Below are 22,573 nucleotides of genomic sequence, written 5' to 3' on the forward strand. Positions count from 1 at the left end.
AAACCTCCCCCACTGCAACTTGAGACCATTACTCCTCGTTCTGTCATCTGCTACCACTGAGAACACTCTAGATCCATCCTCTTTGGAACCCTCTTTCCGGTAGTTGAAAGCAGCTATCAAACCCCCCTCATTCTTCTTTTCTGCAAACTAAACAATCCCAGTTCCCTCAGTCTCTCCTCATAAATCATATGCCCCAGCCCCCTAATCATTTTTGTTGCTCTCCGCTGGACGCTTTCCAATTTTTCCACATCCTTCTTGTAGTGTGGGGCCCAAAACTGGACACAGTACTCCAGATGAGGCCTCACCAATGTCGAATAGAGGGGAACGATCATGTCCCTCGATCTGCTGGCAATGCCCCTACTTATACACCCCAAAATGCCATTGGCTTTCTTGGCAACAAGGGCACACTGTTGACTTATATCCAGCTTCTTGTCCACTGTAACCCCTAGGTCCTTTTCTGCAGAACTGCTGCCTAGCCATTTGGTCCTTAGTCTGTAACGGTGCAGATTGAGCTACCTACCTATCCAACCATCCTCCCATCCATCCATGTTTTTATATTGGTATGCAGCGCCCCAGTACTAATGGGGAATGTATGACAAAAGCCTTTAGCTGGGGTTGCAAATCTTACCTTCATTGCCTGTCATCATAAGCAATATACAAGCCCTTTGACTTTATGATTTCTTTTCTAATCAAGCACAGCAGATGACAAATTTTCAGTAAACAATTATCCATATATATAGAAGGCTGTGGACTTCTAGAGTGACTTCTAACACTTTAGACAACAACAGAGCTACAGTATATAATTAGAGAAGCAAATTACAAATACAAGTAGTAAAATAAGCCACGTGATGTTATTCACATAGGAAGGTTTTTGAATAGCAATCCACAATCTTGTCTCTCAGCCACTTGGTGGCAGATGTCTGATGTCATCCCAGATGCCTAAATCCAGACACACAAAAAAGTTGCTCGCGTAATACACACCTGGGTGCCTAAAGCCTGAATATCATGTTCAAATGTTGTGTGCATCCTCTGTAGTGCTTCCACTGTGTTTTGGTCTCTACCAAGTTCCTCGGGCAGTTTCTTGTGTTTATCTTGAATACGTCCAAAGATCTCCTTGGCATCATGGTAAAATTTATGTAGTTCATAAGAGGCTGCTAGAATCTGTGTTCTTGTGTCAATGAGCTCCAAGAGGTCAGCCCATGCCTCATTGAGACCATCCTTCCACTCTGCAATGGTGGCTGCATCGGAGTGTCCAGAATTGATGAGCTCATCTGCCATGTGGTTAACAGTATCAACACGCTCCTGTCCAATGTTTCCAGTGTCCCGGGCAAATTCACGGAATCGCTCTTGTAACATCTGAAATGTGAACAAACAGCTGTAAGTCAGCAATGCCCAAGCTGTACTTTTTTACCTACGTTTAACATGTGGGACTGCAAATGTGACGGGTAGCACCTGACTTTTTGAAATGAATTGTGTAAGATCACCAGGAATGTTCTATTGGAGTGTCTTACATGCAACATAATTCACATGCAGGAACCTGAAGTAGTTTATGACCACAGTAGGAATCCCACAATGTATCGCTATTGTTGTAGCCAAGAGCCAAAGAACATGCAAATGACCCAACAGCCTCAAAACTATAGTGCATATCAAATAAGCAAAACTTGCCACTGCTTTATATTACCCAGCCAGTGTGTGCAATTCCCAGGAAAATCAGATTTCTCTGCAGCTATAGCCAAGTAACTTACTGTAACATGTTCATAATCCTGTCCCAGCTCGTGGGATCCTGCCACCACCTCCCTTTCAGCAATCCACTGCTCCAAGTCATCCACCTCACGATTGAGCTGAAATAGCCTGTGTCTCTCATCTAGTTTGCCCCTCCTCTCTTCAGCTAGATCCTTCAGGCCTGCATACAGCTTATCCACCTTGGACTGGCGCATACTGATGCGCTCGCTGAAAAAAATCCCCAAGAAGAACACTGAGCCACCATGGATTTTTTAAAAAACAAACAAACAAACATCAGGGGTCAAAATATCTAAGAAAAATCACTCTTAGAATATATAGCCCATAGAACACGTATCTCTGAAGTGACTAAAACTTTGCCTGTAAACATTCGGATCAGATCCTTAGCTGGCATAGCTCCATTAAAGTCAATGGAGCGATGCCAATTATGCCAGCCAAGGACCTGGCCCACCATGCGAATATAGACCACACCCATTGACTGTGGAAAATGTAAATGTGAACAAAGATCCCAATTTGCTGAGGTTAAGATCGCACAATGGACTTGTCCTAGGACTGAGAGAAAGGACCTGGGTTATTTCTCCCTCGGTTCTGGCAGTCAGAATTTATGCTAAATTAATGCTAAATTGATGGTCAACAGCACTAACAGCTTTCTTCAGTCTAAGGCTCAATAATCCAAAGGAAACAAATATCATTTAGATTTACCAGATCTCTTGGATTTATTTCCTGTGAGCTGCATAACCCCTTTAAAGTTGCCTTTTCTCTGCCATATACACAGGTTACTATGTTATTGCAGTATTCAAATCAGTTGAGCCATAAGAGCTCTAAACTGACCACAAGTGAGTGCTTTTGAATTATGCAGCACACACCCTTCCAACAGAGATGGAGACAGTCATCTCCAAGACTTCCCAGCTCCAGCCAGACTAGGGGTAGGTTAAATAAATTTGCCATATAGCCAACATATTGCCAAATGGAGAATTTAGTCCCCGTGGCTATAACTACCATGGCAAAGTTACTTTTTTAAGCTCTCTTAGGGATACATAGCCTGAAATCAATCTCTGGGAAAGGTCATAACTAAATTGGCTTCTCCTATAGTATGTAACTCTAGATTTAACTAATTTTTTTCTGGTAGTGTCCCTTCCATTCTCATTCCATTGAACCATGTGCATTTAGCCACTTGGAGCCATCTTTGGAATAGCCTAAGAATCTCCTATTTTCTTCATTCCAAGGGCCATATTTCTTCATTTATTAACCTTCTGTCTTCATGAACAAGGCTTCCCTCCTTCTGAGACAGACCAAAGGTGGAGGAGTTGGAAGTCTCCTGTGCCACAGGGCCTATTACAAACACCAAGACACCAGAGTATCCCAACACTAGCTTTATGAACATGGTGCTTTCCCATGTGTCTTAAGAGTGAAAAGCTGGATGTGTAAGCATAGATACATTGTATAGCGAGTCAACATGGGAGATGTAGGGATGTATTTGTAGAAGCAAGCCATGCCCATAAAGTGGGAGGCTCTAGCTATGGAGAGGGGATGGCTAGTACACACAGGAGATGCACTGATTCTGTGCAACCCTCAGCAGTCTCCAGGGACAAGTCTCTATCATCCTTAGAAAGTAAAGCTGCCCTTCCTCACTAGAAACCCCAAGGCCGGGCGGTAGCATCTCCTTCAGGGGGCACTGCCCCTGACATTCAAAAGTGAATGGGCTTGGGTGATTCTGATTCACTGGCCTAGTGCTCCCCGCTGATGTGCAATGGGAGGGAAGAAAGAGTATCTGGATACTCCTCCCCTATACAAGCAGCATGATTGGATTCCTTTTTTCCACAGGAATGTACGTGGAGGTGTTATGGTTAATGCACCAGCCCATGCAATGTCCCCAAGGGGTTTAGCAACATGTCCAGTACTAATCAGTAGTTGTGTACACTGATCCTGATCAGAGCATCAGCAAACTTCACCTTGCAGTTTGGTACACTGGTTGTCCCTGTGAAATTCTACCCTGACAAGGATGCACCAAGACATACCTCTATTGTCTTACTAGGACAGAACTTGGCCCCACTTTGGACATATTTTCCTGAGTTACTTACAATTTGTCATACTCTTTATCTTTCATGGTGCATCAATGAAGTACTCTAATTGCCAAAGGCAGCTAAAAATCCAACTGTAAGGGAATACTAACCTTTCCGGGTGATTGTCTGCAACCAAAGTTCTGCTAGTCTTGGAAAGCTGGTGCACTGTCTCGGCATAGTCTTCTACTGCCTGTTCCAAAATCTGGTGTTTCTTCAGCATGGACACTGCACTCTGTTCATCCTTTAACAGGGACAGAACAATACAGTCAGGTCCTCCCCTTTGGAGAAATACTCAGCAATAGCAACCTCACCAGGTTGGGTGAAATAAGAGCAATCAACTTGACAGCAGTGTAAAAGATTTACGAAGGATTGCTCTCAAGTGCAACTTGAAGAAAACTTGTTCGGACTATGGTATATAAATATTAGTTAAATCTATGGTAAATGGTGTCCATACACAGTGACAAAACAAGTGAAAGGGTGAATACAATGACCCCTCTGGGATCCAGAGCAAGATTAAATCAGCTGTGCATCAAGCATGCTGAATTTCCTTGACTGTGAAGAGCTTTGTGCGTTCATAGAAAACTGGTGATGTGTTGAGCCCATGACAACAGAAAAGATTTTCAACATATCACTGGTCAGGCTTTGCAATTACACCCTTGTTCAAAGATAAGGGATTCTAAGGAGCCTGGGAAAGGCTCCCCAAAAATGCCTGCAATGGCTTATATCAACACTTGCAATATGCAGCTAAAATTAAGTAAAATAAAGTATGGCTGACTATGTAACTTGAAATCACCTATACGTGTTTCTCCCTTAAACATTCTGGTGGTTTCATTTTTAAGATTTCTTTTATTTATTATGCTTGGGAAACAAAGTAAAGCAAAACACTTGTTAGCTGAGCACTGAATGCCCCTGGAATCTGTTACATGGGTGTGAAATGGTTATTTATTGTCCTGGATCATTTAAAAAAAATAATAAAAAACCTATATAATATACTCCTGATACTGCAAGACCAGTGTTCCATAGGAAAACAGTAACTTGTGGGTAGCACTACCCAAACAGAGATCTCTTGTGAACTGACTTGGGATCTCAAGAGTGAATCCAGTTCATTTTTGTCCCCATTGTATTTGTGACATATTCAATTACCGAATCAGAGAAACATCGGACTGAAAGGGACCTTGAGAGGTCACCTAGTCCAGCCACCTGCGCTGTGGCAGGACCAAATATACCTTGACCATCCCTGACAGGTGTTTGTCTAACCTGTTCTTAAAAACCTCCAATGATGGGACTCCACAACCTCCCTTGGAAGCCTATTCCAGGGCTTAACTATACTAGGAGTTAAAAAGTTTCTCCTATTATCTAAACTAAATCTCTTTTGCTTCAGATTAAGCCCATTATTTCTTGATTTACCTTCAGTGGACATGAAGAACAATTGATCACCACCATCTTTATAACAGCCCTTAACATATTTGAAAACTTATCAGTCTTCTTTTCTCAGGACTAAACATGCCCAGTTTTTTAAATCTTTCCTCACTGGTCAGGTTTTCCAAACCTTATATCATTTTTATTGCTTTTCTCTGGACTCTCTCCAATTTGTCTACATCTTTCTTAAAGTGCAGCACCCAGAACTGGACACAGTACCCAGCTGAGGCCTCACCAGCGGGGACAATTATCTAGAGGGGACAATTATCTCCCACATCTGACATCCAACACTCCTGTTAATATATCTCCTCAAAATATTGGGCTTTTTTCACAATTGCATAACACTATTGACTCACTCAGTCTGTGATCCACTACAATCCCCAGATCCTTTTCAGCAGTACTACACAAGCCAGTCATTCCCCATTTTGTAGTTGTGCATTTAATTTTTTCTTCCTAAGTGAAGTATTTTGCACTTGTCTTTACTGAATTTCATCTTGTTGATTTCAGACCAATTCTCCAATTTGTCAAGGCCATTTTGAATTCTAATCCGGTCCTCCAAACTGCTTGCAAACTTATTTCACTATAAAGCTACTCACCTTGGCTTTTTCTTCCGACATCATATAGAGTTCCTGCTCGCTCATCCACGCCTCAGCCTCTGCAGCATCAAAGTAATACTGCTGTGCTTTGTGAGACTCCTCCAGGCGCTTGTGGCGTTTCTCTGTCTCCTCAATTAGCAGATTCCACAGCTGTTGCAAGTCTGCAAGTCTCTGCTGAAGCGCTTCAGCATTAAGGCTGCTGTCTGTAATAACGTTTTGGCTCCTCTCAAAAATGTCATCGATACGAGGCTGATGTCCTTGGATTTCCTTCTGAAGTGTCTACATGGGAAAGCAACATATTAATTAGAAACAGCAGCTGAACAAACTCTTACAAAATGAGGATGCCAGGCAGGGCTGTCACCTAAGGCAGAAGGGTAGTGGGCACAGCAATACACACCATAACAGTTTGTGTGGACAAGTTACGGCTGCCTCCTGCATGAGTACACTGCAGGAAAGGGCTCCCTGAGTTCTCGCATATGCACTGAAGCATCCATAATTCAGCCCTAGGCTTTTACAGCAAACAGACTCATTCCAAATAGAGCCTCCTGAAACATTTTCCCCTGCAGATACTGGGTACATGAATTAACAGGGACATAAACAACTCTAACAGCAGCTACTTACCTGATTTTTCTTTATCAGTAGCTGCACGGTCTGGAGGTTATGTCCATGATCGGTAGATGTTGCTATAGGCATCCTCTCTCCGACCCACAGCTGAAAGAGAAATTACAGAAAAGCCCCATGAAACATCCATGATATTGATGGGAGAGGAGCCGGAGGCTGTGAGAGATGCCTTGGGAAATGCAATAGTCTAATGTGCTAGTGAGAGATTCATTCAGACAAGTCCCCTTGTTGGGGCTGAGCATTTTCTAGCATTTGGGGCATGTGATTTGTACTCACAATTTCATCCTCAACATCTCGGTTGAACTGGTGGACCTCTTTGGAGGCCAGCAGGTTCGTTTTCCTTTCAGTCAAGGGTTCCAGTAGCTCCAAAAATTTCTTCTGTACAATAAGGCGTTTGCCATCTACCTCATCAGTACTCTTGCCCTCCTGACTCAAAGCCTGGGCCTGGCTTTGCAGCTCCTCTACCTCCTTCTTACGAACATCCATTTGGTTTTCAAGCATCTACGTAGGGGGAAAGTGCCAAGAGAGCTTGAAAAACTGGGCATTCATATATATGCAATTTGTAAGATTAAAAAAATATCATTAGCTTCATAATCCTGGGCAAGAACAAAGGCTGAATCACAATAGCTAGGAATTCACCATATTAATAATGACTGCGACATGTTTTACAGCGACAGCATACGAAGTAGACTGGATCCATTTCCTGGTAGGGAGTGCCAGTGCATTTCTCCTCTTTTGACCTAGGGAAGGTGGTGCATGGAAGCAGGATTAAGACCAGATTCACTGCTGAATTGCTGGACTCAGCATCACTGAAGTCAAAGGAGTTGTGCCTGCTTCCAAAAGTAGTGCATTTGGTCCCCAGTTCTTAGTCTTTTACTAGTGCTCACAGCTTAACTCTACTTCAAAACTGTTCAGTGTAACAGCAGATTCAGTCACTTTACCCACTGTTGTAATTACTGGGAATCAGAGAGCCACTCACAGGTGGGGTGGGGAGGGCAGCCAATTACTGGAGGATCCCCCCAGGGAAAGAAATTCTCAACAGGAAGAACTGGGGAGGAAGAGGACAGATTGCACTGAGAGATGTGGGGATGGGGTATCTAATGGCTGCTGCTTTCCCTTAAAAGAAGAAGAAACAAACAGGAAGAAAGAAGAGCAAATTAAATCTTAATCTAAACTGAAAGGGTCCTTTATCTGTTCCTTGGTATGCTTACAACTAGGGTTGCCAAATGTCTAATCGCACAAATCCAAACACCCTTGCCCCGCTCCTTTCCCAAGGCCCTGCCCCCCCTCCCTCCGTCGCTCACTCTCCTCCTCCCTCATTCACTTTTACCAGGCTGGGGCAGAGGGTTGAGGTGCGGGCCCTGGGCTGGGGCCAAGGGGTTTAATGTGTGGGAGGGGGCTCCAGGCTGAGCCTGGGGCAAGGGCTTGGGGTGAAGGAGTGGGTTCGTGGTGCGGCCTCTGGGAGGGAGTCTGGGTGTGGGCTCAGGGCCGCAGTGAAGGAGAGGGTTCGTGGTGCAGGCTCTGGGAGGCAGTTTGGGTGTGGGAGAGGGTTCAGGGTTAGAGTGCGGGAGGGCGTTCCGTCCTGGGGCAGGAGGTTTGGTGTGTGGGCTCTGGGAGGAAGTTTGGGTGCAGGAGGGGGCTGGGGCAGAGGTGTGGGAGGGGGTTTAGGGTGCAGGCTCCCGCTGCGCAGCATTTACCTCAGGCGGCTCCTGGAAGCGGCGGCATGTCTGGCAGTGGCTCCTAGGCTCATGGATGGCTCTGCCCCTTCCTGCAAGCACTGCCCCCACACCTCCCATTGGTTGCGGTTTCCCGTTCTTGGCCAATGGGAGCTGCAGAGTTGGTGCTCGGGCAGCACACAGAGACTCCACTGGCACATGCCAGCTGCTTCTGGGAGCGGCATGGAGCCAGGGCAGGTAGGGAGCCTGCCTTAGCCCTGCTGCGCCGCTGGACTTTTAGATGCCTAAAATCTCTCGGATTGGCTTCAGGAGCCTCCAGGAGATCGATCCCAATTCCTGGAGACTCCCGCCCAAACCAGGAGGGTTGGCAACCCACTTACAATTGCCCTTCCATCTATTCTATTCTAGACTCGCTGCTCCGTCTGTTTACCTGTTGTTTTTTCAACAGGATGTTGACACTGGTGAGATCTTTTCCATAGTCATCGGACTGTATCTGACTCTCCAAGCTGTTCAGCCATTTATCCAAATCAGCACAACTCTGGGTGAAAAGCTCAGCTTTATTCGCATCAAAGAGTCGCTGAGCCTTGGTTTGGGTAGTAGATTCGAGCTCCTCCCACATTTGATGCAGGCCTGTCAGTTTTTCCTTCACTACGGTTTCAGTCTCTGGTTTCTCCGCAATGAGCTGCATCCCTTCCTGCAAAGCACATAGCAAACAATGACATTAGGCAAGAGCACTAAAGGTCTCTGAAAATTACATCTCAATTATTCTTTCCAAAACAAAGGCTCCACGGTCCCACCACTTCCACAAGGTTCCTGTTCCCAAGGTCTGGGAGGACCTGGAAGGGTGGAGAGCGTGGGCTGCATACCTTGCTCCCCTCCTTCATTTAGATCCTGTGAAAGTCCCTTCTCATTTTGGGTTCTGCAGGGATCCAGATCTGTTTTTGTGGGGGTGGGATGTGCTCACCCACAAACATGTGGGACAAAGTGGAGCAAGTTACTGAAAAACAAACCTGCTGTAACTTGTGCAGGATCTTCACAATACTGTGGAACATTTGGGGAATAGGGAGACCAAGGGTAATGATGGCAGAGGGAGTACAGTGCAGTATGACTTTGCTATCAGGATGCTGCGGTAGAGGATGAGACTCTGTAACTATACATTACCCCCACTGGCTCCCTCCCAAAGTCACCAGCTTTATGGTGCTGAACCCCTAGCTTCTTTTGTATGTTAGTTCTCCTTCCAATGGGAACAACAACATATAGGGAAGCAGGAGCCCTATATTTAAGGAAAACACCAACAGAGTGCTTGGACTTTAAAATATTTCTTCATTTTGAAAGATTTTCTCCAGTTTGAGAGACATATCCTCTATTTATGCTTATACCCCTAGAACTGGTAATCTCTCTCAATACGGAACAAGCTTTGTAATGGTGACCTCTGTACACAACACCGCACATTTAATACAAAACCAATCCCGATAAGAATACAATGTTTTACAATTGTGGTTCAACATACAACTTTGGTGCAGGTATTTTATCCTTTGTTGCAATCTGACTTTTCCGGGACAGAAGATGGGAACGCACTAGCACTGAAAAGGTACTGCAGTTGGTGAGAGCAGCGTTTCAGTTACACCGATGAAAACTATTAGTGTTTGCAAAACACAGAAAAACCACTAATGGGATACAAAGAGTGCCAAACTGGGAAGGAAATGAGCAATTATGCTAACTTACAGTGAACAGAAACCCACTGTCAGAGCTAAAGATGAGAATTTCTTAATGTTCCAGTGTTCTTTCTTTCAAACAAGGAAGCAGAAAAAATAGTACAGCACATTAAAGCCATTAAAATCACTGGATCTAGCTCAATGGCGATGTTATTTGTTCACAAAACAGGCTGAGCTTTAACTTCTCACATGACATTTGTTTTCTGATTAGTATTGTGATTATACTGCAAAAACAGTGACAGTCAGAATGGCACCATGGGGTTATATAGTTATTTTCTTTCCATGATCCGCATAGTTACTGTGTACAGTTTATAAATCAAAATGATGGTTTTTGTACTTTCCAACCCTGGCACCTGAAAATAACTTGTGTTTTCCTCCTTACATCATTACAAGTAAGGACGACTTGGCAATTCGACGGAATTGGCAAACTGGCTAGTGCATGCACTACAAAAACCTGGATATCTTAAACTGACAGAAAATATCACAAAGATTAGATTGATGAGAAATAGAACAGAATGGATTGGATTACACAGAGGATGAAACAAACTGGGAAATAGCCACAGAGAAACTGAACAGACTTGCTTTTCATAACTGTATTTGGTCAGCAATGATAAAAACTTTTTTGGTCTAAATTGAATAGATGACTCAAAGACAATAGGGGTTTCATCTGTTGAGTAAAGAGAAGACATTTTTACAGTCATTTCTCTGAATACAACCATGATTTAAAAAGAGAGGAAGTTTATAAAATGTTCTTTATTTACCTTTTCAATTTTCTCCAGCCATTCTTTGTTGGATGCAAGTTCTGCCATAAATGCCTGGTGTTTTAGCCATTTACTGTGCAGATTCCTTGCTTCATCATAAGACATATCCTGGGCTGTGAGCATCTTCTCATTGATCCAGAGTGACAGCTGAAAAAATGTGGAAAAGAATATGACTGTTTAAGATTTTTTAAACTGTCTGTAGTATGGAATCAGAGGTGGGTAGAAAGTTTGAGGGTATTCAGAAGTAGGGTTTAGGCTGGCACATTCCAAAGATAGAGGCAAGAAGTTTGGATCAGATCTGGGAGCTGTTTGAAGCCAGGATTCTTGTCTGGGGCTCTCTCTATTAAATGTAAACAACATCTACAATATACAAATAACCAACATTTGTATTTTACGGTATGGGCCTAATCCAAAGCCTAATGAAGAAACTGGAGAGACTCCCATTGATTCCAGTGAGCTTTGGCTGGGGCCCTACATGTTTAATACTTGCAGTAGATCAAAACACCTGTCTCCTTTACAGTGTACTTGATTGACACTTGGAAAAACTGTGGCAGATACACAATTATATACAACATTGATCAAGGCCTCCGTTGGTTACGCTGATTACCAAATATTGTATAATGCTTACATGGCCTGGCTTTAATTTGGCCCTTAGCTATTTGCTGGCTTGCCTTTTGGCAGTGTCAGTAACAAGGCCACACATTCAATTCAATATCAGGAAGAGATACTTCTGGGCCAGGGTGGAAGTTCAGCTTTGTGCTTATCTTAATAATGTGTTTGACACCTCTATTATGTTTATTAGCACCATATAGGCACCACACAGAAGAGACAGAAATACATTTTCAGGGTAGTGTAGGAAAACTTGCATGGCTGCTACCCTTCCTTGCATGTACATAGAGAGCTCCATCCACCGAAAGACAAATAACTGAGAGGGTGGAACAGAAGATTAATTTTTGGCCCCTTCAAAATGTCCTCCATGGGAGAGCCTCACCATCTTCCCTGCCAGTTTACATTCTCTCACCATGCCCCTGTCGTGAAGACTCACCATCTCTAACATTTTAACACAGGCTATTAAAAGAGACTATTCCATCAAATGTGTTATTGACATTACTACAGAGGCCATCCCTCGGTGCAGTGATAAAGGGCCCAACCCTATCTCCACTGAAGTCAACTACAAAGCTCCCACTAAGTCCAATGGGAGCTGGGTCAGGTGCAAGTGTTCTAGTTATTGGTATCATCAACAGTATGTTTCCTCTATTTCTCTGTAGGCAGAAGTCTGACCCACATGTTACTAACACAGTCTTAAAGATTCTCTCAGAAATGTCCTACTTAGAACCCTAACCCCATATTAAGATACTGTAGTGTGGACCCCTCACCTGCGTGGACTTCCACTGATGTCAGTGTGACTTTACACAAGTGCAGAGATCTACGTTAGTAAATCTGCATTGAATCAGAAGTTCTATCCCTACACCTATATCAAAACAGCGTCTTACAAAGAAGTTTTTGTAGGAACTTCACATTATGTCTATGTCACTCTCATTATATGAATATACACACACAATTCATGTACATGTACTAAATGAGATCAATTTCTTTGTCTAATTTTCACTAGGTTCTTCAATATTCAAGGACTATTTCTTTCTTTTTTTAAATGCTGTTTCCAAATATTCATTAAACATACTCCTGTAATTCAAACAAAACCTGAATTCCATTCCCCTTTATATGAATACAGTTCATTCCTTTTTGCCTTGATTGTCCTAAAATATATCAACAATGAGAATTTTCATACCAAAACTGAAGAAACAAGTAAAATTTTAAAAATATCTTTTTGGCCAATAGCAGAGGTAGTGAGAAAAAGCAAAAACAATGCTCGCTACTAACACTAAAAAAACCCACAACTTTCCTCTGTTGAAGCTCACATCTGAGTGGTCTCAATCATTCCTAGCTGTTTTTTTTTTTTAATTATGAAGAAATGCAGCACAGAACACTTACAAAAACTCATGAGAAGATGCACATTCTGCATCTTTAGAGTCACCATCCAAGAGGAAAATATGTAAACAAAACCTAAGCTTTGTTACTAACCAGGCCAATTCTGCATTATGCACCATCCTATAAATAAAACACTATGTGGGCTAGAGTAATGGAACAGATCAGTAAAATTTGCCAGATCACCACTACTCAGTCAGAGTTCTTGGACAACAAACTCCATTTACAATTCATGAAAATTTTTAAAAGATCATTAAAGAGCATGGTTAATCTCCGTAAAAATAGAAAACATATAAACAGAGTCAGAAAAATAGTCATCTGATCTTTTTACTGAATCTAACTAAAAAACAATGCCCATCTTAACACAGCTATTATAGGTCTCAGGGGGTTACAGTTGTAATAGGCATATTGGCAGGGAACATATGGACTCTGAAGGTTTAACAGTCAGAGTCCATATTAAGAAATACATTATTATATAGCTCTAAATCAGTAATTGTACACTTAACTTTCCAGAAAAGAGACAGGTGTTACACTCTAGTAATTACGTGCTTGCCTCCCATTTGTCTGTTTTCTCTCAATGGCAACATTACCCCAACTGGGGATCCTGATGTGCTTCACAAAGGAATGTATCACTTTCCCTGCTTTACAGATGAGATAAACTGAGGCACATCAAAGAGAAATGTCATACAGCCAGTGGCAATAAGGCATAAAACCCAGATTTCTGACTCCCAGTTCCCTGTTTACCTCTTCTGGCTCACAAAGGAGTTCCAAGCAACGATTTTTAGGCATCCACATTAAAAGCTTGTCTTTGAAACCAGCAGAGACAGGTATTGGTAGCTGAAAGCCAGCATTTTCTGTACTGATATAGACAGAATGGTGTTTCAGTAGCAGTTCATTCCCAGAAATACTGCCTTGGAAAAAACAGATGCATGTATTCTCTAGTAAGGCTAAATCTTTGTCCTACTGAGATCAATGGGAGTTTTGCCATTGGCTTCAATGAAACTAGGATTTGGTCCTTAATGCCAAAGGGAGCTGGATACTAGATATTCTCCCACTTATTGGACCTGTGTCTCATAGCACAGATTCCACCACTGACTCTTGGGAAATGAAATCATTTTCCTTACTCTTCCTAGACACTGTAAATAAGCAGATTGCCAAAGCTTATCTGGAAGTGCAAAGTTCATAAACGTCTAAAACTTATGACCAAACCTGCTGGCACTAAATGAACAGATGGAGCAGGTCTGACATGTGGAATTCAGCCAAAACCTTCTTTTACTGACTTCTCAAGAGAAATCAGACCAGAAAGTGCTGGGATTTCTAAGCATTAATAGTGGAAATTCAGCTTTACAAATCTCTTCAGTGGTAGGCTACCTAGAGACGAGGATATAAAGGAAATGAAATGGCAAAATTAAGCTTTCAAGGCGCAAAATTCAGGAATTCTACCATTATCTGCTAGGATTTCACTGGTGTCATACTTTAATTTTGTTCATTCAGTAGATTTATTTGATACATCCATGTTTATGAATGGGAGAGAGAGACATAAAGAATGATGCCCAGTTATTAACAACGCAGCAGTATACCTGATGGCTAAAAAAGTAAACCTGTTGCCTTGTCCACTCCCTATGGGCTGGAGAAAAGATATGTCTTTAGTTCTTATAACTGAGCTGTCCGTATGAGCATTATCCTGTTTTCTTCCTGTGCTCCACCTAGCCACAGAAAGGAAGAACTGTGTGCCATGGGGTGTTCTCAGCACGGAGCCACAGCTAGATTGGGTGGCTAATCGTGAGACTGATAGTACTGTGAAAGGAACTGACCCCTTAAAAAAACCTTTCTTAGGTTACTGTTGACAGTGATGAAATGGGATACATCTGTAACCAGGAATATGTAGGGAAGGTAAGGGATCAATTGGGGATATTGGAATACAGAAGCAGAGGCCTGAGGATCAGATCAGGTCTTCTAACCCATTCTTAGCCCCATGTTGGGAACAACACGGAGCAGCATCACTTCAGGGGCAGCTCTGTGAGGCAGTGTATTTCAGGAAGACACACAGCCTCCAGGAGCACTGGAGAGCATGGGATGAGGGGTGTACATGCTGAACTATCCCTTCACTGTGTTCACCTCTCTGTCCCTGATAAACTCCATTAGTTGATGAAGGGAGTGCAGGGTGAGGGTGAGGAATAGCTCTGTCTCCTCTCCAACCCTTCAGGATGGTTTGTGTTCTAAGGGAGCTAAGACAGAGTGATCATTGAGTCCCAGAGAGCACAGAGCTTGCAGCTGTGAATGGCTCCTTGCATACCTTCACTACTCACATTCTAACAGGCTGAACTAGACCTAAAGAGAGATTTTGTATTAACACTAATGTAAAATCCAAATTCCTGTTGGCTTAGAATCTGGAGAGCACATCAACATTCACACCAAGGCCAAAGTCCAGAGAACCAGATGGTTCTTTGTTATTATTAGTACTCCATAGGAGGGAAGAACAAACTGCCAATACCAGCAAATTTTTTATTAATTTGTAATGTTTTTATTAATGCGGTAATACAATTTGGGCCAGATTCATGGCTATACAAGCAAATGCCACTCAGCTGTGGACTTGCACGAATGCAACTGCACTGCCGTCAGTAAACATCATTTGTTCAGGTTATGAATGATATTTTGTATGTTTCTCCTATGGAATTAGCAATTATTTCCAACTATTGTACAAAATCATCTTTGTGGCTTGTGTTCTGCATTATGTGGTTGAGAGGTATGGCTGATAAACCGAAATTTAAAATTTAAAACAGCTATTTCCCAACCACCTCATTGAGGGTCTCAGGTTTGCACAGCTAATTTTAATGTGTGTTGTCAGTGATGCATGAAATAACCCGATAATCACTAGACTAATTCCACATGTTAAGAGAAAGATTATTTCCAATTTTAAATATTGCCTGCAGTGCAAAAGGCACATGTCCAATGATAGGAGATCTGGACAGAAAACGTTTTAAGAAATAAAACAAACCATCAGATAAACACCACATTAGAAACTATCCAATTTATTCCTACTCAGCCCATGTTTATTGCCTTGTGTTCCTTTTACTAATGTCTTGTAGAAGCCATGTGGATAAGCCATATTTCAGAACACACAACACACAGTGAAACAATTCTTAATACAGAAACCCAGTGCTAATGCCTTCCAGATTCCATAACCATAGCTTCAAGCTTGTGCTTCTTTTAGCAACCTTTTTTCCTCTCCTTAACTTAATATGATGGAGAGGAAACCGAGACCATGATGGAGCCCCCAATAACAACAGAGCAGAAAGCATTTGCTTCACTCTTAGATGTCGGGATCATTTGATACATATCAGATGTGCATTTAAGGCCTGATCCTGTGAGATTCTGAGAGCCCTCAGCTCCCACTGAATGCAAGTTGAGATGCTCATAATGCTACAGGTTGAGGTTTTTAAAGATTACAGCCAAGTGACATAACCTACCTCCTGGCAGTCCTGAAGAAACTTTTGAAGATCTCTGTTGTCTTTCAACCTCATCAGAAGCTCACTGGCGGCCTCACGATTCTTCCTATGTCTATTTAAGACACAAAAACAACACGCACTTAGATAGGCCCTTTTAAGTAAAGCTATGATTTTATCATTTTTTGCAGCCTTTATGGAATATCTGTTATGAATGTGCGTGTGGTGGCAGACTCACTTTATTGCCTTTCAAATGGAAGACATTATTAAGGCTTGTTACCGAATGTGCTTATTTGTGACCTATGCATTTTGTGACCTACTCTGGATTAGCTTTGAGACACAAGGCCAAATTCTGTACTCAGTCAGATTTTATGGTTGTCACTGAGTACAGAATTTGGCCTACTAGTTTTGAGACCACATAAAATTTGAGACTTTGACAAAAACCTTAAAAAGCCTTGATTCAATCACATATTACTTAACTAATTCAAAGCATACACATGCTCTAACGAGCTTTAATGTATTTTTCACTACGACTCAGCACCATTAGGCCTGCTCCTACTGAATCATGCTGCAGTGGTTTCAATAATCCTCAAAATGCTGTGTTTAAGAACAAATTTATGTGTGACCACACTTATACAGTCTTGCAAACAGAAGCTTTATATCTCCAGAAACATTATTTATTTGAGAAAATATTTAAGATCAAACTTGGTTTAGAAGAAAAGAAGGTTTTTCAGGAAACTCCATTTTCTGCCTCATAATTGCATTTGCCCACAGAAGGATTGGGTTGACTTCCTCTGGGTTGGGGTGGAGGCCTGAAAGACTTCGGTAGATGATCTGGCCATGAATAAGGTTCTCAGAGAAAGACCCTATTCTCAGCGACTCACAACTGCTTGTCTGCAAATGGTCACATAAGCTTTTGAATTAATTCCCAAGGCATTTCAGATAGAATTTCAGAAGATTTTCTGTCTCACAGCACTTCAGTTGGGTTTGTTTTCTGAGACCTCTCTTTCCCCCCACTCTCTTTTGAGAAGGAGATGGGTAAAATGGGAATGATATCTATTAAATCTGACAGGCAGAAGTTGAGAGAATATGTTAGTTATGTATTGTGTAGCTGTTCATGTTTTACTGTGTAAGCTCCTAGGGTGACAGGATAGGCACACATTTTTAAGAAGTCAAAACAAAAAGGAAGAAATCAGGAAATGGATTTGCAGGGTGATCCTACTCGATAAAAGTGACCTGTTGCCAATAGTGAAATAAATTTTAAATTAAAAAGAGAATTTACAAGATATTAACTTGAACCGAGTTAAATGTGCAGAGATCTTAGGGCAGGGGAATCTGGGGTTAAACAAAACGAGAGTGACAGAGCCACTAACGTCAGGGCCTTTGAGGGGAATGCATATACGGATATTCAAGCAGATGATGGTGTAATTATTTTTCTCATCATCATAATAAACATAACCTTTGGAGCTCAGGCTATTAGCTTAATTCCCAAAGGTCACTTGATAGTCTGAGATTATCTGGAGTGAGAAGAAAGGATTAGGGTCTTTGAATTTTCATTAAAGAAAAAAAGTAGATCAGGAAGATCCAGTTTTATTCTCAGATTAAACAGTGAATGAAAGACTAATTCAAAGAAAGAAACATGAATTCTATAAATAATGGCTGTCCAATGGATAGGAGACCTGGAATGCTTTGCAAGACCTTGGTATAGTTAACAAAACCTGAAGCACGGATTCTCATTGCATAGGGGGCTCATTTCTGCAATGACATCCAAGAGCCAGAAAGTGCAAAGATGCTGAATATGAGTGACTGCGGTGGACCTGGGTGGTCATGGCTAGTGGTTGGAGCAGGAATCATGTCTAGTTAGTAATTAGGAGTCTAAACCAGTGTCAGAGGCCAGACGCCAGAGCCAAGGGTCAAAGCCAAAGTCAGGAATCAAAGCTGAGGGTACGGACTGGATTACCAGGAGCAAGGCAAGGCAGAGCAGGGTTGGGGCCAAGGATAGAACAAAGCAGGAGACGGTCCTAGAACAAGGAGGAGCTATTACAGCCATACACAGATGTTTCAAGCAACTGCTGAACTGTGGCTGAGCTTAAGATTCGGTTTTCTGATTCTTCCAACCAATCAGGCAGTGTAGCCAAGCAGGTAGCCTACTACAAGCCAGGTGCACTTGTTAGGTTGCCTGAAAACTGGCTCAACTGCACTGATTCCTGACACCGAGTACCTTCAATTCCTACAGAGTTACAGGTGCTCTGAACCTTTCAATATGCACTCTGCACTTTGCTGTTTGGGGCCCTTAAAAGGGGGAGGTGAGATAACTTACTTTATCTGGTAAGAAAGGCGGATACTCTATTAACTCTTTGTGCTTCAGTTTACAATCTGTGGAGGGAAAAATCTAGATAAAGGGTCAATTTCTCTCATTTATACCAGTGTGATTCCACTGAAGGTAACAGTGTTGCGAAGGTGAAACTGGGAAGAGAGTTGGGCCCAAATAATCCAGGAGTGAAGACTGGATCACTTTTTGAGGTATTTAGGGTGGGAGCTGGAGTCATACCTTTCTCAATAGCTGACCCCGGCTCTGAACCCCCTTCCAAAAGTGCTGAGCATGACTGCAATCCTGACTCACTTCATGACAAAATGCAAGACTCTTCTCTGCCATGGCAAAATGGAGTTGGAGCTGTTCCATAACAATTTATGAGTACTGTATATTGGCCTGATTACTGAGATATATATTGCATGAATATAGTGGGTTAACTCATTAGACGTCTGCCTGAAAAAATAGGCGGGAGGGAGAAAGAGTGGCTCAAAACAAGCCTCCCCTAGCAAACACTTGAGAATTGTTACAGGACAACGCCAGAACCACTCGCTCTGAAAACTCTGTCTCAGTCTTCTGCTGAGTCTTCAGGACTGGTTTGGCCAGAAGGACCAAGTTAAAGAAGTATGGGCTGGATGAATGCACTACAAGGTGGGTAGAAAGTTGGCTAGATTGTTGGGCTCAACGGGTAGTGATCAATGGCTCCATGTCTAGTTGGCAGCCGGTATCTAGCGGAGTGCCCCAAGGGTCGGTCCTGGGGCCGGTTTTGTTCAAAATCTTCATTAATGATCTGGAGGATAGTGTGGCTTGCACTCTCAGCAAGTTTGCAGATGACACTAAACTGGGAGGAGTGGTAGACACACTGGAGGGTAGGGATAGGATCCAGAGGGACCTAGACAAATTGGAGGATTGGGCCAAAAGAAATCTGATGAGGTTCAACAAGGACAAGTGCAGAGTCCTGCACTTAGGACGGAAGAATCCAATGCACCGCTACAGACTAGGGACCGAATGGCTAGGAAGCAGTTCTGCAGAGAAGGACCTAGGGGTAACAGTGGACGAGAAGCTGGATATGAGGCAAAAGTGTGCCCTTGTTGCCAAGAAGGTCAATGGCATTTTGGTTTGTATAAGTAGGGGCATTGCCAGCAGATCGAGGGACGTAATCGTTCCCCTCTATTCGACATTGGTGAGGCCTCATCTGGAGTACTGTGTCCAGTTTGGGGCCCCACACTACAAGAAGGATGTGGAGAAATTGGAGAGAGTCCAGCAAAGGGCAACAAAAATGATTAGGGGTCTGGAACACAAGACTTATGAGGAGAGGCTGAGGGAAATGGGATTGTTTAGTCTACGGAAGAGAAGAACAAGGGGGGATTTGATAGCTGCTTTTAACTACCTGAAAGGTGGATCCAAAGAGGATGAATCTAGACTATTCTCAGTGATAGCAGATGACAGAACGAGGAGTAATGGTCTCAAGTTGCAGTGGGGGAGGTTTAGGTTGGATATTAGGAAAAACTTTTTAACTAGGAGGGTGGTGAAACACTGGAATGCGTTACCTAGGGAGGTGGTGGAATCCCCTTCCTTAGAGGTTTTTAAGGTCAGGCTTGACAAAGCCCTGGCTGGGATGATTTAGTTGGGATTGGTCCTGCTCTGGGTAGGGGGTTGGACTAGATGACCTCCAGAGGTCCCTTCCAACTCTGATATTCTATGATTCTATGACCAAAGCCTGGGAACAGAGAAGATAAAAAAAAATACAAAGCAGGGTTTAAAGGGACATTCTCTCAAGGGAGGAAGGTAGCTGTTCAGGGAAACCAGAATGAGACACGACTGCTGGGAGTGTCTGGAGAAGGTCCCCATGCTTAGATCACCATCACAGGATGTTAGGGATTTAGGTAAGATAGATGTGTGTAAATGGTGGTTTTCAAATTCTTTTTTCTCTAAAAGCTTTGTTCCTGCTGCTAAAACAAACAATACTTTGTTTTAAGAAGTTTCAGGGGTGGACAAACTATGGCCCGCGGGCCACATCCGGCCCGCCAGCTGTTTTAATCCAGCTCTTGAGCTCCCACTGGGAGCGGGGTCGGGGGCTGCTTCATGCGGCTCTCGGAAGCAGCTGCATGGCCCCACTCCGGCGCTCCAGCGTAGGGGCAGCCAGGGGCTTCCGCTCTGTACGCTGTCCCCGCCCCAAGCACTGCACCTGCAGTTCCCATGGGCCAGGAACTGCAGCCAATGGGAGCTGCAGGGGCAGTGCCTGTGCACAGGGCAGCGTGCAGAGCCGCCTGGCCGCGCCCCCGTGTAGGACCCGGAGAAGGGACATGCCACTTCTTTCAGGAGCCGCTTGAGGTAAGCGCCACCTGGAGCATGCACCCCTGAGCCTCTCCCCGTGCCCCATCCCTCTGCTCCATCCCTGATCCCCCACCTGCCCTCCGAACGCCTCAATCCCAGCCCAAAGCACCCTCCTGCACCCCAAACCCCTCATCCCCAGCCCCACCCCAGAGCCCACATCCCCAGCCGGAGCCTACACCCCTTCCCACACCCCAACTCCCTGCCTCAGTCCTGATCCCCCTCCCTCCCTCCAAACCCCTTGGTTCCAGCCCGGCGCACCCTCCTACACCCCAAACTCCTCATCACCAGCCCCACCCCCGAGCCCGCAGACCCAGCCAGAGCCCTCACACACCCCTACCCCGCACTCCACTCCTCCGCCCCAGCCCGCACCATGAACTCCTCATTTCTGGCCCCACCCGGAGCCCGCACCCCCAACCAGAGCCCTGACCCCCACCCCAATTTTGTGAGCATTCATGGCCTGCCATTCCATTTCTATTGCCAGATGTGGCCCTCGGGCCAAAAAGTTTGCCCACCCTGCTCTAGTCACTATACACCAGTGGTCACAGATACACAAAGGGAAGAACCACAGGCTCCTGAACTCAGTCACCTGGAGTAAGAATGGTTGATACATGGTACCGTAACCCCGGGCCCTAAGAGTGGGAGAACTCTGACATTTTGTGATAAGATAGGTAAATGAATGAAGCCTGAGGGGGTGCACTCAGAGACACCAGAAAGAGGACAGAGGTTCATCTAGCCCCGTAACCATAACACATGGTTTTCTAGTAACATTAATGATGCTTGTAACAACAAGAACAACCAAAACCTTCTACCTCCACTAGGCTCAAGTCAATACATGTTTGCTACTCAGAGTGGTAAAATTAACATGCTAAAATCATTGTCTGAAGGGGATCCAACATTTACACATTTGAAAGAGTTTCCCCTTCAGCCTTCAATTCTTTAAAACACTTGTGTATATGCCCAATAGATTTGTTCATAAATGTATTCATATTTATGACTTGTATTGCAATAGTGTGTAGAGGTCCCATCAAAAATGGGCCCCACTGTATTCTGTAGTGTACACTCATATAATGACCCCAAGAGCTTAGTCTCTTCTTTGTAGGAGAATTATGAAGGATGTGAAATAGGAATGGTAGAGATGTTAATCACTACTACATATCTGAAGGAAATTACCCAGAAGGAGAGTGCTAAAAGGTTTCTACAGTGTTACTGATACTTGCTCTATATGAAGGCACCTAAGAACTCTAATGAGTCAGAAAAATGGATAAACAAAGCCATGGTAGCACAACTGTTAATCTGTAGGTTTCACTGAGCCTAAACAGGAATAGAAACTGAGACATCTGTAAAGCAAGACTGTTAAACACATGTGGAAGTAACTGCCTGCTGAGAGATATCTACTAGTTTGGCTCTAAAATTCCTGTTTGTTTCAGCAAAGCTTATGCCTTTCAATTTTTTTCTCATGGAGGTGCAACTTTTCCACTGAAAGAGTCAAGAAACTCTCTTCCCTGAATTAACAACAACAATCGTAGAACAAGTTACTTACAGCCACTTTGCCTATAGGATTTTTGTGAGTGTAAAAAAACTTGGCAAAAACAGTTCCATTGTGACCTGGGTCAGTCATGCTGGTGTTTTAAAATCAGAACTTATTTTCAGAAATAAGGGGCTCATCAGCCACATAACCAGATTACAGAGTAGCAGCCATGTTAGTCTGTATCTGCAAAAAGAAAAGGAGTACCTGTGGCACCTTAGAGACTAACCAATTTATTTGAGCATAAGCTTTTGTGAGCTACAGCTCACTTCTTCGGATGCATACAGTGGAAAATACAGTAGGGTGATTTTATATGAGGTCCTCTACCTCCCCTCAATAGAATATAGCCAATGTCAAAAGTTTTTACTATAAAGAAT

At 43.4% G+C, this 22,573-nt stretch overlaps 1 protein-coding gene across 5 annotated transcripts in view; it reads right to left on the reverse strand.

The window, feature by feature from the left end:
* The window catches only part of SPTBN1 (spectrin beta, non-erythrocytic 1), a 214,493-nt gene that overhangs the window by 32,908 nt on the left and 159,012 nt on the right, over positions 1-22,573 (reverse strand). For all 5 annotated transcript variants that reach the window (XM_073339156.1, XM_073339157.1, XM_073339158.1 and 2 more), the window contains 9 exons: positions 16,048-16,138; positions 10,592-10,738; positions 8,546-8,809; positions 6,716-6,940; positions 6,440-6,529; positions 5,819-6,097; positions 3,914-4,044; positions 1,746-1,950; positions 982-1,356 (listed from right to left, as the gene is read on the reverse strand). In XM_073339156.1, coding sequence (XP_073195257.1) covers positions 982-1,356; positions 1,746-1,950; positions 3,914-4,044; positions 5,819-6,097; positions 6,440-6,529; positions 6,716-6,940; positions 8,546-8,809; positions 10,592-10,738; positions 16,048-16,138 — 1,807 coding nt within the window. The remainder of the gene's footprint in view (positions 1-981; positions 1,357-1,745; positions 1,951-3,913; positions 4,045-5,818; positions 6,098-6,439; positions 6,530-6,715; positions 6,941-8,545; positions 8,810-10,591; positions 10,739-16,047; positions 16,139-22,573) is intronic.

Source organism: Lepidochelys kempii, chromosome 3, assembly GCF_965140265.1.
Source record: "Lepidochelys kempii isolate rLepKem1 chromosome 3, rLepKem1.hap2, whole genome shotgun sequence".
Taxonomy (NCBI): domain Eukaryota; kingdom Metazoa; phylum Chordata; order Testudines; family Cheloniidae; genus Lepidochelys; species Lepidochelys kempii.